The sequence below is a fragment of the Balaenoptera ricei genome, chromosome 13 (genome assembly GCF_028023285.1).
Source record: "Balaenoptera ricei isolate mBalRic1 chromosome 13, mBalRic1.hap2, whole genome shotgun sequence".
Lineage (NCBI taxonomy): Eukaryota > Metazoa > Chordata > Mammalia > Artiodactyla > Balaenopteridae > Balaenoptera > Balaenoptera ricei.
In genome coordinates, this window is record NC_082651.1 from 95,457,554 (window position 1) to 95,471,281 (window position 13,728).

The 13,728-nt window shown below is 45.6% G+C and overlaps 1 protein-coding gene across 2 annotated transcripts in view; it reads right to left on the reverse strand.

Moving 5' to 3' along the window:
- Window positions 1-13,728, reverse strand: part of ATP6V1C2 (ATPase H+ transporting V1 subunit C2) — a 51,985-nt gene that overhangs the window by 20,852 nt on the left and 17,405 nt on the right. For both annotated transcript variants that reach the window (XM_059942212.1, XM_059942211.1), the window contains exon 4: window positions 4,013-4,098. In XM_059942212.1, the coding sequence (XP_059798195.1) occupies window positions 4,013-4,098 (86 nt within the window). The remainder of the gene's footprint in view (window positions 1-4,012; window positions 4,099-13,728) is intronic.

The following is a 13,728-nucleotide window of genomic DNA, read 5'->3' on the forward strand; positions in this document are numbered from 1 at the left end:
GGACCCTACTGTGGGCCAGGCCCTGGGCAAGCACAATGGTCACACACCTCCCATGCGGTCACATGCTGCCCGGTGGGAGCCATTGCCCACCACACAGGCCGGGGAACAGCCCGCCCTAGGTAGGTGCCAGGCAGATGTGTGCTCTAGAGACTCCTGCCTCTGCCACCCCCAGACCCCATGGGCACACCACCACCCAAGCTAAGCCACCCCCGACGCCTCACTCTCTCTCTCACTGCTGCTCTTGTCCTAAACATCAGGCTGGAGACCAACTCCTGAAAGCCTGCCCAGCCCTCCCTCCCCCTGCTGGCCTGAGCCCTGGGATGCTCGCCAGCCCCATCACGCTAATGACGCGGCACGATCACCCTTGATTCCCTGGCTCTTTCAGCCTCCTTGAGGGCAGGTGATAATCGCTGTGTCCCCAGAGCCTGTGACAGTGCCCAGCAGGGAGCAAGTGCTTCATATGAGAATCTGCCTAATAACCCTGATTATTGTACTAACACTATCCGGGTTGCTTAGAAGAGGTACATTTCAGACAAGGTCTCGTGTCCATGCATTTTCACAAACTCCAGGCTTTTACGGCACTCAGACCGAAGAGAACGCGTCCCCCTTTTCCACTAGAATGCCTGTAATTCCTTTAAGACTCAGCGCCCCTCCTCGTGGAGACTCCTGAGCACTTGGTCTCCGTCACAGCGCGTCAGGCCCTGTGGGTCGGATCCCCAGGCCGCGAGCTCCTGGAGGACAACCACCTCTGGACGCCCAGCACCCAGGACAGCGCCTGGTACTCGATGGCCAGGCACGAGCGTCTGATGAATGAGGAGGTGAGATAAGGAGACGGTGAAGGTCTCCCCGCAGAAGCCTCCAGAAACCTCTGGCTCGTGACTGTGACTCCTTCCTCCTCCTCCTCCTCCTCCGCCGACACCTCCTCTTCCAGGTGGGGAGCACCAGCCCCAGCTCCAGACACTGCCGCCTCCCCCCGGCCCCAGCTCACGCATCCAAGGGCCTAGCCCTCTCCGCGTGAGGACCGTCCTCAGCCTTAGAAAGCGCAGCCCTGGGCCCTCTTGGGCAGCCAGTCCCACAGCCTCGCCTCCGCCTGCTCCGGAAATGACAGGCTCGCCTCCCCTCCCCTCTCCCTAGCTGAAGTCCGGAAGCCTGGTCTCGAGGGAGCAGCATGGGGCTTGGATCAAGGGCCCGTGAGGTCAGACCAGGGCCCAGGCAGGCTCACTTTGAATCAAAACACGCTGTACACAGGCGGCTGCCCTTGAGCAACGACGATGTCATCTAAGAACCAAAACAAGGCCTTCCCGGCAGCAGCCGAAAGAAGGACCTGTGACCACACAGGCAGCGGCCTGCTGCCCGGGCAGCCAGACGGGCCTTCGGATGGCTCTGGCTCTGCGCACTCGGCCTCTGCTGCAATCACACGCGTCTGTGTCCTTCCACGCTCCAAGCGCAGCGAGAGGCAGAGAACCAACAAGAACAAAAGGTTCCCCGGGCAGAGCAGAGAACCGTAAAGGGATTAAGTCCACTGACAGGTGAGAAAACCAAGACCCAGGGAGGTGACCTGCCAAGGTCACAAAGGACCAAGCCTGACCGTTCCAAGGCCAGTGCTGCCGGCCCTCCAGGAAACACAGCCCAGAAGACTTGGGTGCACCCTCAGCGACATCAGATTAAAATCCCACCTGCTGGGGGCAACACTGAGTTTCTCCAGCTAATTCTCTCAATCACTAGTTCCCTGGGTGGTCTGCAGAAGAAAAATATTTCCCCATCCGAATAATATCAGGAAAGCCTGAGCCAAACTGTTTCAAAGGTCTCTTGACTGCAGTAGTTTTCAGAGCCTTTACTACACTACCGTGCATGATGAATGTTCAGGAGCCGGCCATGAGCACTGCCCTAGCGTCCTTGACCTTTGTTTGCACAGGGCTGGGGTACGGGACCAGCTTTGGAGGCTTTAGTCTGGAAGTTGTGGGCACCCAACTCCCAGGAGGCCTAGAGATAATGAAACACATACGAACAAATGAAGCTGAATCCCCCCCTCCTGAGAGGAGAAGCAGCGGCTCTTAGAGTCGTGCCATTTGGACTGGGAATGGATACGATGTAATAATAACATCTAATTTTAATTGAGGTGAGTTTTGAGTAGAATGTAAGCATTTTGATCGTTATTGTAATGTGAGCTCAAATCCTAGAATCCTCAAGACCAGGTTTTTATGTAGAAAAGTAGCTCTAGGCCCTAAGTTCGCGCTTCAGTCCAGGGCCCTATGAGTTACCTGCTGGGAAGTAAGATCAGTTCATCAGTTGAACAAAATAATTTGTTTGATTAGCCTCGGCAAGAAATCTCAGTGTAACTAACAGATTGCATTTGGGAAGGCATTTTGGTGACTTCTACTCTGTAAAGATTTGTATTCGTCCTAAGAGGATTTGCTGGCTTCAATTCCACCAGTCTGAGCAGGCTGGAGAAAAACCAAAGCAAACGACACCTTCTAACAGGGAAACCAGAACTGGCCTGTTTGGGCATAGGGACTCTCCCAGGAGGGGCCTGAGAGAAGAAGGCTTCCTGTATGCGGGAACCCCATCAAGGCCATACAAAGCTAAGCCTGGCATTTAAGTCGTCAGGGTCCACAAAACAGCCAGCCCCCAACAACAGGCAGGAGGACGCTAGGGACAGCCATCAAGGCAAGAAGCGAACCACAAGCCAAAAGATGCCCAAGTTGATCTTGAACTCCAGGGTCAAGGCATTCACCACTCCAGGAGGCATGCAGTGTTGCTGTTCGAGGCAAGGGAGATGCAAGGAAGAGGGGGGAGGGAAAAAACAGTGGCCATCTGTGTTATATGGATACCGTGACCACGCTACGAGATTGTCACTTGAGAAATCCATCGTCACCTGATCACCGTATCCCTACAACCAGACTGAGATTCCACCTTCCCGGGGACATGCGGGTGGCACACTGAGCACACACACAACAAACAACGCACAACCTACTCTTCAAACATTTCATTTTTTCCTTCAAACCTGCAACGTAACAAGGTGGAGTTATTAGACTGCATTAACATACAAAACGAAGTTCAGATTTGGGAGTACGAACATTTCCATTTATCAGTTAAAACAAGCAAATAAAAAGCTTTCGAATGTTCCCAGGAGGGAATTCCCTGGTGGTTCAGTGGTTAGGACTCCACGCTTCCACTGCAGGGGGCACGAGTTCGATCCCTGGTCGGGGAGTTAAGACCCCGCATGCCACACGGTGGCCAAAAAAAAAGAAATGTTCCCAGAAGAGAAAAAACTTTAATTTATATGTAATAAATGATATAAATAAATATTAAATAGAGAATATATGTTCTCATTTTCAGTACACTTATGCATAGAGTCATAGGTTTAATTATCTCTACAGATGCTGAAACACCTAATTCTAAGGTTTCCAAAGCCTCAAAGTTTTTGTCTTGCACATTTTAAGTGCGCTCAAATTGTCTGTACACTAATTCATGGACCAAAACATCTTTGGAATCTAAAGATTTATCCTGTTCGCATAGGGGAGACAGAATGCCAAATGCAAACATGCTACCCAAAGTGTTTTTGGTCAATCTCTCCTCTACCTACTGGGCACAACTAAAGAATTCAGTCTGAGGCATTCCCAGCAATGAAGGCATTTTTCAGCCTCGCTTGGGGAAAGGGATAAATCGGTTGGGGGGTGGGGATGGAATACTCCCTGCGGGATAAAGTGGAGGCTGATAGACAAGGTGGGTGAGCCAACCAACCATTAAACCTCATTGAATCCATTTTCATTTCAAGTTTCATTGAGGAGTTCAGCTACAGGTAAGAAATGCCAGATGCTTTAGAAATGAGACAGCAGGATTATAAGCTTGTAAAGGCGCACGTCGTCCAAACAGCGGTGCCGATGTGTCAGTTTGGAGCTTCCGTGGTACCTGTATCATTTCAGCCGCTACTGTGTGGCCACATCTGAGGCCACTGATGGACCAGAATGAGCTGGGAAAGCACCGTCATAAACGCACTTCAGGAACCTACCTCCATTGGCCAGAAGGTTCTCCTGGACCTTCCCCTTTGCATCTTCCATCACTTCCACCACACTCTGGGCCATTCTCTTTATGAGGCTTTGGGGAAGGAACAAAAAGCCAGTTAGAGTAGGAAACTGCCCTCAGAATACTCTCACACTCTGCTGGCGGGAAAAGGACCAGGGTCACCCTTTGGGAGAACAATCCAGCAATATGCATGAAGAGACGTAAAATGCTAACCAGTATTTAAACCAGTGTTTCCACTTCTGGGAAACTATCTTAAGGAAACAGGACAAACAGAAAAAGCTTTCTGAATAAAAAGATGTTCTTCGCAGTAACGTTGCTGACAGCGAAAAACTGGAAGCCACTGGAAGGTTTGACAATAGCGGATTGTTTAAGTGAAGGATGGTATACCCAGCTGAGGGGTTATTAGCAGCCACTGAAAATAGGTTTACAAAGAATTTCTAATACCGTGGAACAAGGCGTGCATTATAATGTTACGTGGAAAAAAACCAAGATACAGACTTGTACAGATAGCATGGCTGCAGCTATGTGAAAATGTTGTTCCTACTTTACATATTTTCTATTCTAATCCAGTGTTGCTTTTATAATTAGAAAATTAAAACTTTCTAAGTCTTCAGAAAACATACTGAAGGCTCAAGAAAGTATGAGAAAGGAAAGGAAAGTATGAGATTTGAGGCAGAAGGGCTCAAGTTCACTGTGGCTCTGCCAAATGTATGACTCTGGCCAAATTTATTTAATCTCTTTGAGCCTCAGTTCTCTTCTCTGTAAAATGGGATGATACCCATTTTGCGGGATTGTTATAAATATTAATAGAACTAATCAGGCAGGAGTGTCTGGTGGCAAAGAGTGTCCACTCCTGGAGGCCCATCAGTTAGAAGTCCAGCTGGCAGCAGGCCAACCAGGATCAAAGTCTAAAAGCTCTGATGACCTACATCTTTGCCTCAGGCCCTCTCTCCTCATTCTCCTGGCTCCCAGGAGGGGGCAGGTGTTTGCAGGGAGGAGGATGAGGTCACTGAATTCCAAATGCAGAACACGGTTTTCTGCTGATGCAGGCACTGGCCATGTGGCCACTCAGAACTTGGAGCCCAGGGGCCTAGGGCCCAACACAGAAAACTGAGGCAGAGGGCACTGAAAGGCCCCAGATTAAAGAAAGAGAGGGAGAGAGGGAAAGACAGAGAGGGAAGGAAAAAATGACGGAGTAGGCAGGGAGAGCAACTTGTTTTCATATCTAACTAATGTATGTTCGTGACCATAAACTGAAAAACACAAGTATAAAGTAATTAACAAAAAATGAAGGGGCTTTCCTGGTGGTGCAGTGGTTGGGAATCCACCTGCCAATGCAGGGGCACGGGTTCGAGCCCTGGTCTGGGAAGATTCCACATGCCACGGAGCAACCGAGCCCATGTGCCACAACTACTGAGCCTGTGCTCTAGAGCCTGCAAGCCACAACTACTGAGCCCACGTGCCACAACTACTGAAGCCCGCGTGCCTAGAGCCCATGCTCCGCAACAAGAGAAGTCACCGCAATGAGAAGGCCGAGCACTGCAATGAAGAGTAGCCCCCGCTCGCCGCAACTAGAGAAAGCCCGCGAGCAGCAACAAAGACCCAATGCAGCCAAAATTAAATATAATTAATTAATTAATTAATTTTTTAAAAAAAATGAACAACCACACTCTCCCACCCAAAAGGAAACACGTGCTTTGCATTTTGGCCTATTTCCAAATACTTAACACTTCCACAGTTTATATTAAGTTGAGGTTTTCTTTTGTTTACCAAGTTCTCTATCACTGTTATTGAATCATCACAAAAATTCTCGAAGAGGTTATCATCCCATTTTACAGCTGGGAGACTGTGGCCCAGAGGAGTAATTTGCCTCCCAACTACCCAGTCTGTCTGTGGACCCCAAGGTTCTGGGCCACCTGGGCTCAAATCTCCACAAATGTGTTGGCATTTCTTAGGATAGTAGTTCTGCATCTTACTAATGATAACTGGGGCAAGTTACCTAGCTAATCTCATTCCGTTTCCTTGGCAAAATGGGGGTGATGCTCTTCATCTCACAGAGTCTGGTGCAATGCATACCAAGAACCAGGCCCCCGGGAGTTTGTGGTAGGTACCTTCAGATGAGCTCTCGGCAGCCTGATGGAGGCGTCTGGGCTCTCTGCCCTCTGGCTCCCCAGTAGATTCGATAGGAGACGGTGAGGGCAGGGGTAGGGGGTGCAAATCTGGTTCCCTCCCAGTTCCAGTAACCTATCTCTCCTCATCTCCTATAGCCTAGGGGTGTGGTAACCTCTCTGCCTCTACCTGGGTTCCTGTACCATTCCTTGTGCTTCTCAAAAGCCCTCATACAACTATATGCTCCTTTATGAATAGACCTTTCTCAAATCATCCTAATTGGAGTATGTCTTCTGTTATTTGTTAGAACCCTGACCCTATAAATTCATTCGTTCATTCACTCATTCATTTAGCAAATTCCAGACATTAATCAACTGTGTGCCAAGCACTGATTAGAGTGCTGTGAACTTAGATGCTATGCACAAAACAGCCCCTGCTCTCAGAGAGCTTCTTTCTAATGCTGTCAAGGGCTCCTCTTTATCATTATTATAGCGACACATGCAGGTTGCTGTCTCTTATTACCGTATCCTCTGTCATACTTTAAGTAATTTCTCTACATGAAGGAAGTAGTAACTGCAGCCCCAATGGCAATGCCTGAAGCACAGCAGCTGTTCAGGAAATGTTTGCTGAATGAATAAACGAATGTCATAGCACCTAAATAACATACATGCTTCCTTCCTAATCGACCTAAAAGCAGAATTCCCTTGTCATTCTGTTAATGACTCTTTGCTGTTTCCAATTCTAGCCTCCAAGAAATGTTTAACTATAACAAGCATGGCAGCACACCTGCCCCTAGGTGTGTACACCACCACGGAACATCTCAGAATAGCATGGTCTGACGAAGCTTAATTGCTGGAAAAATTGCTTGTTGCACGTAACAAAACTTCCCTGACTTACTGTGATCATTAACTACAGTCATCCGTGAATTGTGGTATGACAAAATCAGAACATTTTTCTCATTGAAAGGAATCTAAGAGTCTAGATGCTGTTTTAAATTTACTCTTTTCACTTTACAGTTCATTGTGAAAACCTTTACACGTCACGGTAGAGCTTTCTCATTCCTTTCATTGACTGCATAGCATTTCATTGCAAGGTTGTATCGTAACTAATTCTCTCGATTGAACATTTAGGTTGTTTACGCTTTGAATGATTTTGCAACAAAACGCATATTTTGCCCATTTGTGCAGGCACGTATGTAGGATAAGTTGCAGAAGAGTAACTACTGGAATACAGGGTGTGAGCATTTGCAATTTTAACAGATAAGGCCAAATTATCGCCAAGTATACAGAGCCAGTGTACCCTCCCACCAACAATGGATGAGAGTGCCTGCCTCCTAAATCCTTGCCAACGTGACAGGTTATGGATCTTTTTAATCCCTGCCAATCTGATAGCTGAAAAGTTCTATCTCACTGGTGCTCCGACTTGCATCTGTTTGATCATCGATGAGGCTGGACATCTTTTGATAGGTTTATTAGACTCTACCGATGGCTATTTTCTTCTGGTAATAGAGTGTTCATATCTTTCACTGGTTTCTCATCATTTTTTTTAAAAAAACATCGATTTGTAAGGGCTCGTAGGTGTTTTGGGGACTCAATTCTTGAGACGCTCTTTTGAGTTAGGTAACACCCCCACTTCGAAGATGAAAAAATTAAGACTTAAAGAGCTAAAAGTCACCCTACACTGAGTTATAAGTGTCAGAGCAGAAGTTGAGCCCAGATCTACATGACTTCAAAGCCATGCTCTTCAGTGCTTGGTCTAAACTAAACTCTGGCTCCCTCCTCTAACACAAAAGTTTATACTAACCCACAAGGGAAGATAAAGAAATCATATTTTTAATTAAAAAAGCAAATTGCAGACAGTGTGTAACCTTGATTGGGGTTTGGTTACACTGAGGCTCCCAACAAAGTTCATCAACCTGTTCATTCAAGATGTACACATTTCACTGTATGTACATTTTACCTCATTAAAAAAATTTTTTGATGGCCAACAGGCACATGAAAACATGCTCAACATCACTAATTATTTGAGAATTGCAAATCAAAACAACAATGAGGTATCACCTCACACTGGTCAGAATGACCATCATGAAAAAGTCTACAAATAATAAATGCTGGAGAGGGTGTGGAGAAAAAGGAACCCTCCTACACTGTTGGTGGGAATGTAAATTGATACAGCCACTATGGAGAACAGTATGGAGGTTCCTGAAAAGACTAAAAATAGAGTTACCATATGATCTAGCAATCCCACTCCTGGGCATATATCCAAAGAAAACTCTAGTTAGAAAAGATACATGCACCGCAATGTTCATAGCAGCACTGTGTACAATAGCCAAAACATGGAAACAAACCCAAATGTCCATCAACAATGAGTGAATAAAGAAGTTGTGGTACATATATACAATGGAATATTACTCAGCCATGAAAAAGAATGAAATAATGCCTTTTGCAGCAACATGGATGGACCTAGAGATTATCATATTAAGTGAAGTAAGTCAGATAAAGATTTATATGTGAAATCTAAAAAAATGATACAAATGAACTTATTTACGAAACAGAAACCGACTCACAGACATAGAAAACAAACTTATGGTTACCAAAGGGGACAATGGTGGGGGGAGGGGAAAGATAAATTAGGAGTTTGGGATTAATATATACTTACTACTATACATAAAATAGATAAACAACATGGACCTACTGTATAACACAGGGAACTATATTCAATATCTTATTGGATAACATATAATCACCATTATAATAACCTATAATGGAAAAGAATCTGAAAAAGAATATATATATATATAAAAAAACTGAATTACTTTGCTGTACACCTGAAACTAACACAACATTGTGAATTAACATTCAATTTTTAAAAATTGTTAAAAAAAAAGAAAAAATATTTTTTTTACAACAGATACTATCTTTTTTTTTTTTTTTTTTGGCCGCACAGCATGTGGGATCTTAGTTTCCCAACCAGGGATCGAACCCATGCCCCCTGCATTGGAAGCGCAGAGTCTTAACCACTGGACCGCCAGGGAAGTCCAACAGATACTATCTTAATCAAGTGACCAAAGTTCAAATCACCAGTAATGGGAAAGATGAACAAAATGTTTCTCCTGATATGATGCATTGAGAAGAACATCACTTCACTTCTGGGATATTCCTGCCAAAATTACGTAACCTGAATCTAATCATGAGGAAACGTCAGATGAGTTCAAATTAAAGAGCAGTTTACAAAATAACTGACCTGTGCTCATCAAAGAACTCAATGTCATAAGAGTCAAAGAAAGTCTGAATAACTGTTCCAGTTTAAATGAGGCTAATGAGACATGACAACTGTGAAAAACATCTCAATGTTTACCATTATCTAAGAAAAATATGAGATTTTCTTTTGTTATAAAGGTCACTATTGAGATAATTGGTGATAGCCAACTAAAATCAGTAGACTAAATAATATTACTGTATTCCTGATTTTGATCACTGTAGTAGGGGATAATGTTAGTGACGGTCCTTGTTTTTAGAAAATATATATTAAAGTATCTAGAAGTAATGGGACATCACATCTGCAACTCACGGCCAGGAGACTTCAGAAAAAGTGAGTGAGAGAAGATAAACGTGGTAAAGGGAATATGGAAATTCTTTGAATAGCCTAGCAACTTTGCTGGAACTTTGAAATTAGCTCAGAATAAAACATCAAAAAATATTTAAGCATGTACAGTATACAATCCCACTTTAAAAAATTATATGTCAGTATACATCTAAATGAGAATCCTGAAAGAAAAGACACCAAACTGTTAACACTGGTTACCTTTGTGTGTACAAGAACAGCACTTTTCCCTTTCCATGTACTTCTGTAATGTCATGAAACTGAAAAGAAATTCTGGAGCTGGAAAGTACAATAACTGAAATAAAAAATTCACTGGAGGGATTCAAAGGCAGATTTGAGCCGGAAGAAGAAAGACTCGGCGAATTGAGGACAGGACATTGGAAATTATTGAGTCTGAGGAACAGAAATAAAAAGATAGAAGAAAAGTGAACAGAGCCTAAGGAACCTGTGGGACACCGTCAAGTAGACCAACATATGCACTGCGGTAGTCCCAGAAAAAGAAGAGAAAGGAGCAGAGAGAATATTTGAAGAAATAAGGATAAAGCTGAAGGACTTATACTTCTTGATTTCAAAACTTACTACAAATCTACAGTAATCAAAACAGTGTGGTACTAGCATAGACATACATATAGACCAATGGAATAGAACAGAGACCCCAGAAATAAACTCTCACATATATGATCAAACAATTTTTCACAAAGGTGCCAACAGCATTCAATGGGGAAAGGACAATTATTTCAACAAACAGTGCTGGGAAAACTGAATACCCCCATGTAAAAGAATGAAGTTAATTTAAACCCTTACCTAACAGGTGTTACATATATAAAAATTAACTCAAAATGGATCAAAGACCTAAATGTAAGACCTGAAACCATAAAATGCTTGGAGTAAACCACAAGGCAAAAACTTAATGATATTGGATTAGGCAATGATTTCTTCAATATGACACCGAAAGCACAGGCAAAAAAAGAAAAAAAAAATACAAGTTGGACTTGATGAAAAATTTTAAACTTAGTGCATCAAAAACATTATCAACAGAATAAAAAGGCATCTCACAGCATGAGAGAAAAAAATTGCAAACCATCTGATAAGGGATTAATATTCAGAATATATAGAAAATCCCTAAAAATCACAACATAAAAACAAACAACTTCATTCGAAAATGGGCATAGGACTTGAATAGACATTTCTCCAAAGGAGATATACAAATGGCCAACAAGCACTGAAAAGGGCTCAAAATCACCAGTCAACACTGATGGTGAGGAGGCCTGGTAAAATGCTTGGCAGAGCAACAAAAAATCACCCGTAAACATCAGGATAAAAGCTTAACCTCACTTGCTGTGATAAAGCATTTTTCACTTACCAGATGGGCACAGTAAAAAGATTTATAATTTCAGCACTGGCAAATACTCTAGGAAACGGGAATACCAATGCCCTGTTGACATGGCGTGTCAAATGAACAGCTTTACAAGACAGTTATTTTCAGAATATCAATCAAACGTTTTTAACACACAGATATTTTTGCCCAGCAATTCTACTTCTAGGAATTGGCCCTTCTGATACACTGGCTCCTGCGCAAAAAACCGTATACACAAGGATGTGGGCTCTGGCGTGGTCTGTAATTACAGAAGACAAGAAGTCATCTCAATAGGGGAATAGTTATCAATATTAATAGTTATCAATAGGGGACCCAGCTGATATAATGGATCACCAAGGAATCTCTAAAAAACAATGAGGCAGAGGGACTTCCCTGGCGGTCCACTGATTAAGACTCAGCACTCCCACTGCAGGGGGAGCGGGTTCAATCCCTGATTGGGGAACTGAGATCCCGCATGCCACGTCGCATGGCCAAAAAATTAAAAACAAACTAACAAACAAAAAGCAATGAGGGAGGTCTCTCACAGATTGCCATGAAAGGCTGTACATCACGGAATAAAAGGAAAAAAGGCAAATAATAAACAGTATCTATAGTTATGACCACATTTTTGTAAAAAGCAAAAGACATAAAAACTCAAACTTGTATTATGTATAGAAAAGTCTATACAGATTCGCAATGAATTGTGGAAATGGTGTCCTTTGGGGAGTGGGACTGCAGAGGTGGAATTTGGACTTAAAAAAACCAGCATGATTATGTATTAATAATAAAATGACCAATAATGGTCTTGCAAATACACAAAGCAAGAAGCTAATAAAGGAATAAGTCAAAAGCATGCTACCTGGGCACAGCCCGTTAAGATTTCTTTCAAATTAACTGCTGATACCCTGGCAGTCATCTGGGGAGCCCCCACGAGGAAAATGAGTAAGATGGGTGCGGGGGAAGGCATCACCCAGGTGTGAGGCGGGGCAGGTAGGGAACTGAGAAGGAAGGAGGCCTTCAGGAGCTGAACAGGCAGAATCCGGAGACCTGGAATGGCAGGGATGAGAGTCAGGAAAGACGGAGATGCCTGTGGCCGAGTAGGTGACAGAAACACCCTGTCCTCCCTTTCTACAAATACTCTGGGGCACCTTGAGCACTGCTGATTTCTGCACCCTGGGCTCCAACGGGGCCCCGAATTCCTGCTGCCCCTTGGGGTATATGATGGCTCCGGAGCTAAGAGCACAGCTAGGCAGGTGTTCCTGAGATCTCTGTGTCTACCACCTCTCCTCCTGCACTCTCATCTGGCCGTCTGGCGTGCAGGGCCTCAGGGCTTTTCCAGGCCCAGGTCTGCGGGTGGGAAGGAGCAGCCGGGGCAGGTGGAAGCGGAGGAGGGGGCTGATCGCCACTCACCTGAGTCCACCTACCCCAGGGCTCAAGCACAGAGAAGAGGAGATGCTTCCTAAATGGTGTCTCCACGCCAAACTGTGCGCAGCAAAGCATCCCTGTGGGCCACACTTCCATCAGGGCGCTCCGCCTCAGCTGGGCGATCTGTACCCACCTGCCTCTCCCCCTGCTCTGTGGGAAGGGCTGGGTCTCCTATACCCAGTTCTCTCATAAAGAGAGCACGGCTGTCAGGTTCCGAGGTCCTGAGCGCAAGTCTACGGGACATGAAAGAGGGCATCCCCCCTCCCCTGGGATTTCTGGATAATTCAGGCAGAGCAGACTAAGGTGGGTCTGGTTTTCAGAAAGGACCCCAAGCCTGGGGGGGAGGGCCAACAGGTGACAGGGAGGGAAGAGGGGGTTTCCATAGGGTCTGAAGCAAGGGTAACAGTGGCTCCATCAGGTGAGCTGCCCTCGGTCCTCAGAAGGGCCCTTGGCACAGATACATCTGAATCCTCAGGACAAAGGAGGAGGAGAAGCCCCCAGGAGCTGAGGAAACAGATTCGGGGAGGCCAAGAAACTCACCCCGGCCCTGGCCCCTGGCCCTCTGCTGGTGGCCGCAGCAGCAGCTAGTACCAGTCCTGTACCCTTGCCTCTAAAGCAAGTCTCCATCCTCCACACCAGCCGCTGGCAGCGCACCTGGGATTGACGTGCCCCGCTATGGGGGACCCAAACCCCAAGCCCCTCCCTCAGCGCTAACTGGCCTCAGAGTCAAGGTAAAGGTGCCACCACAGGCCCAGCCTCCCTCTGCAGCCACACGGCGGCCCTGAGCAGTCAGGTCCAGAAGCTTCCACACAGATAGGCAGTCTGCTCCCCACCGCTCCTCTGGTGACTCAGGAGCCCCTGGGCACCTCACCCGCTCCTTTGTCTCTCTGCTTCCTCCTCAGCCAAGGGACATGTCCCGCAGCAAAGTCATCAGGAAAATGTGAGGAGAGCAATTCAGTGACTTTCGTTTTAGAAAAACAAGATCCAGTGAGGTCTCTGGGAGGTCCCTGCTCTGGAGACTCTGGCCCCATTTACAGCTTACTTTGAATTCTGCCCTGGATTCTCAGAAACTCCGTTTCAGAAATAGACAAATATTTCCACCTTTAGAGGAATGCCACTCAGTAAAGTCACCCCGCCCCCTGCCACCGTCACTCAGAACAGAATTGGTTCTGGCCAGGATGGCTTTGTGCAGCTTAACTTGCCCATAA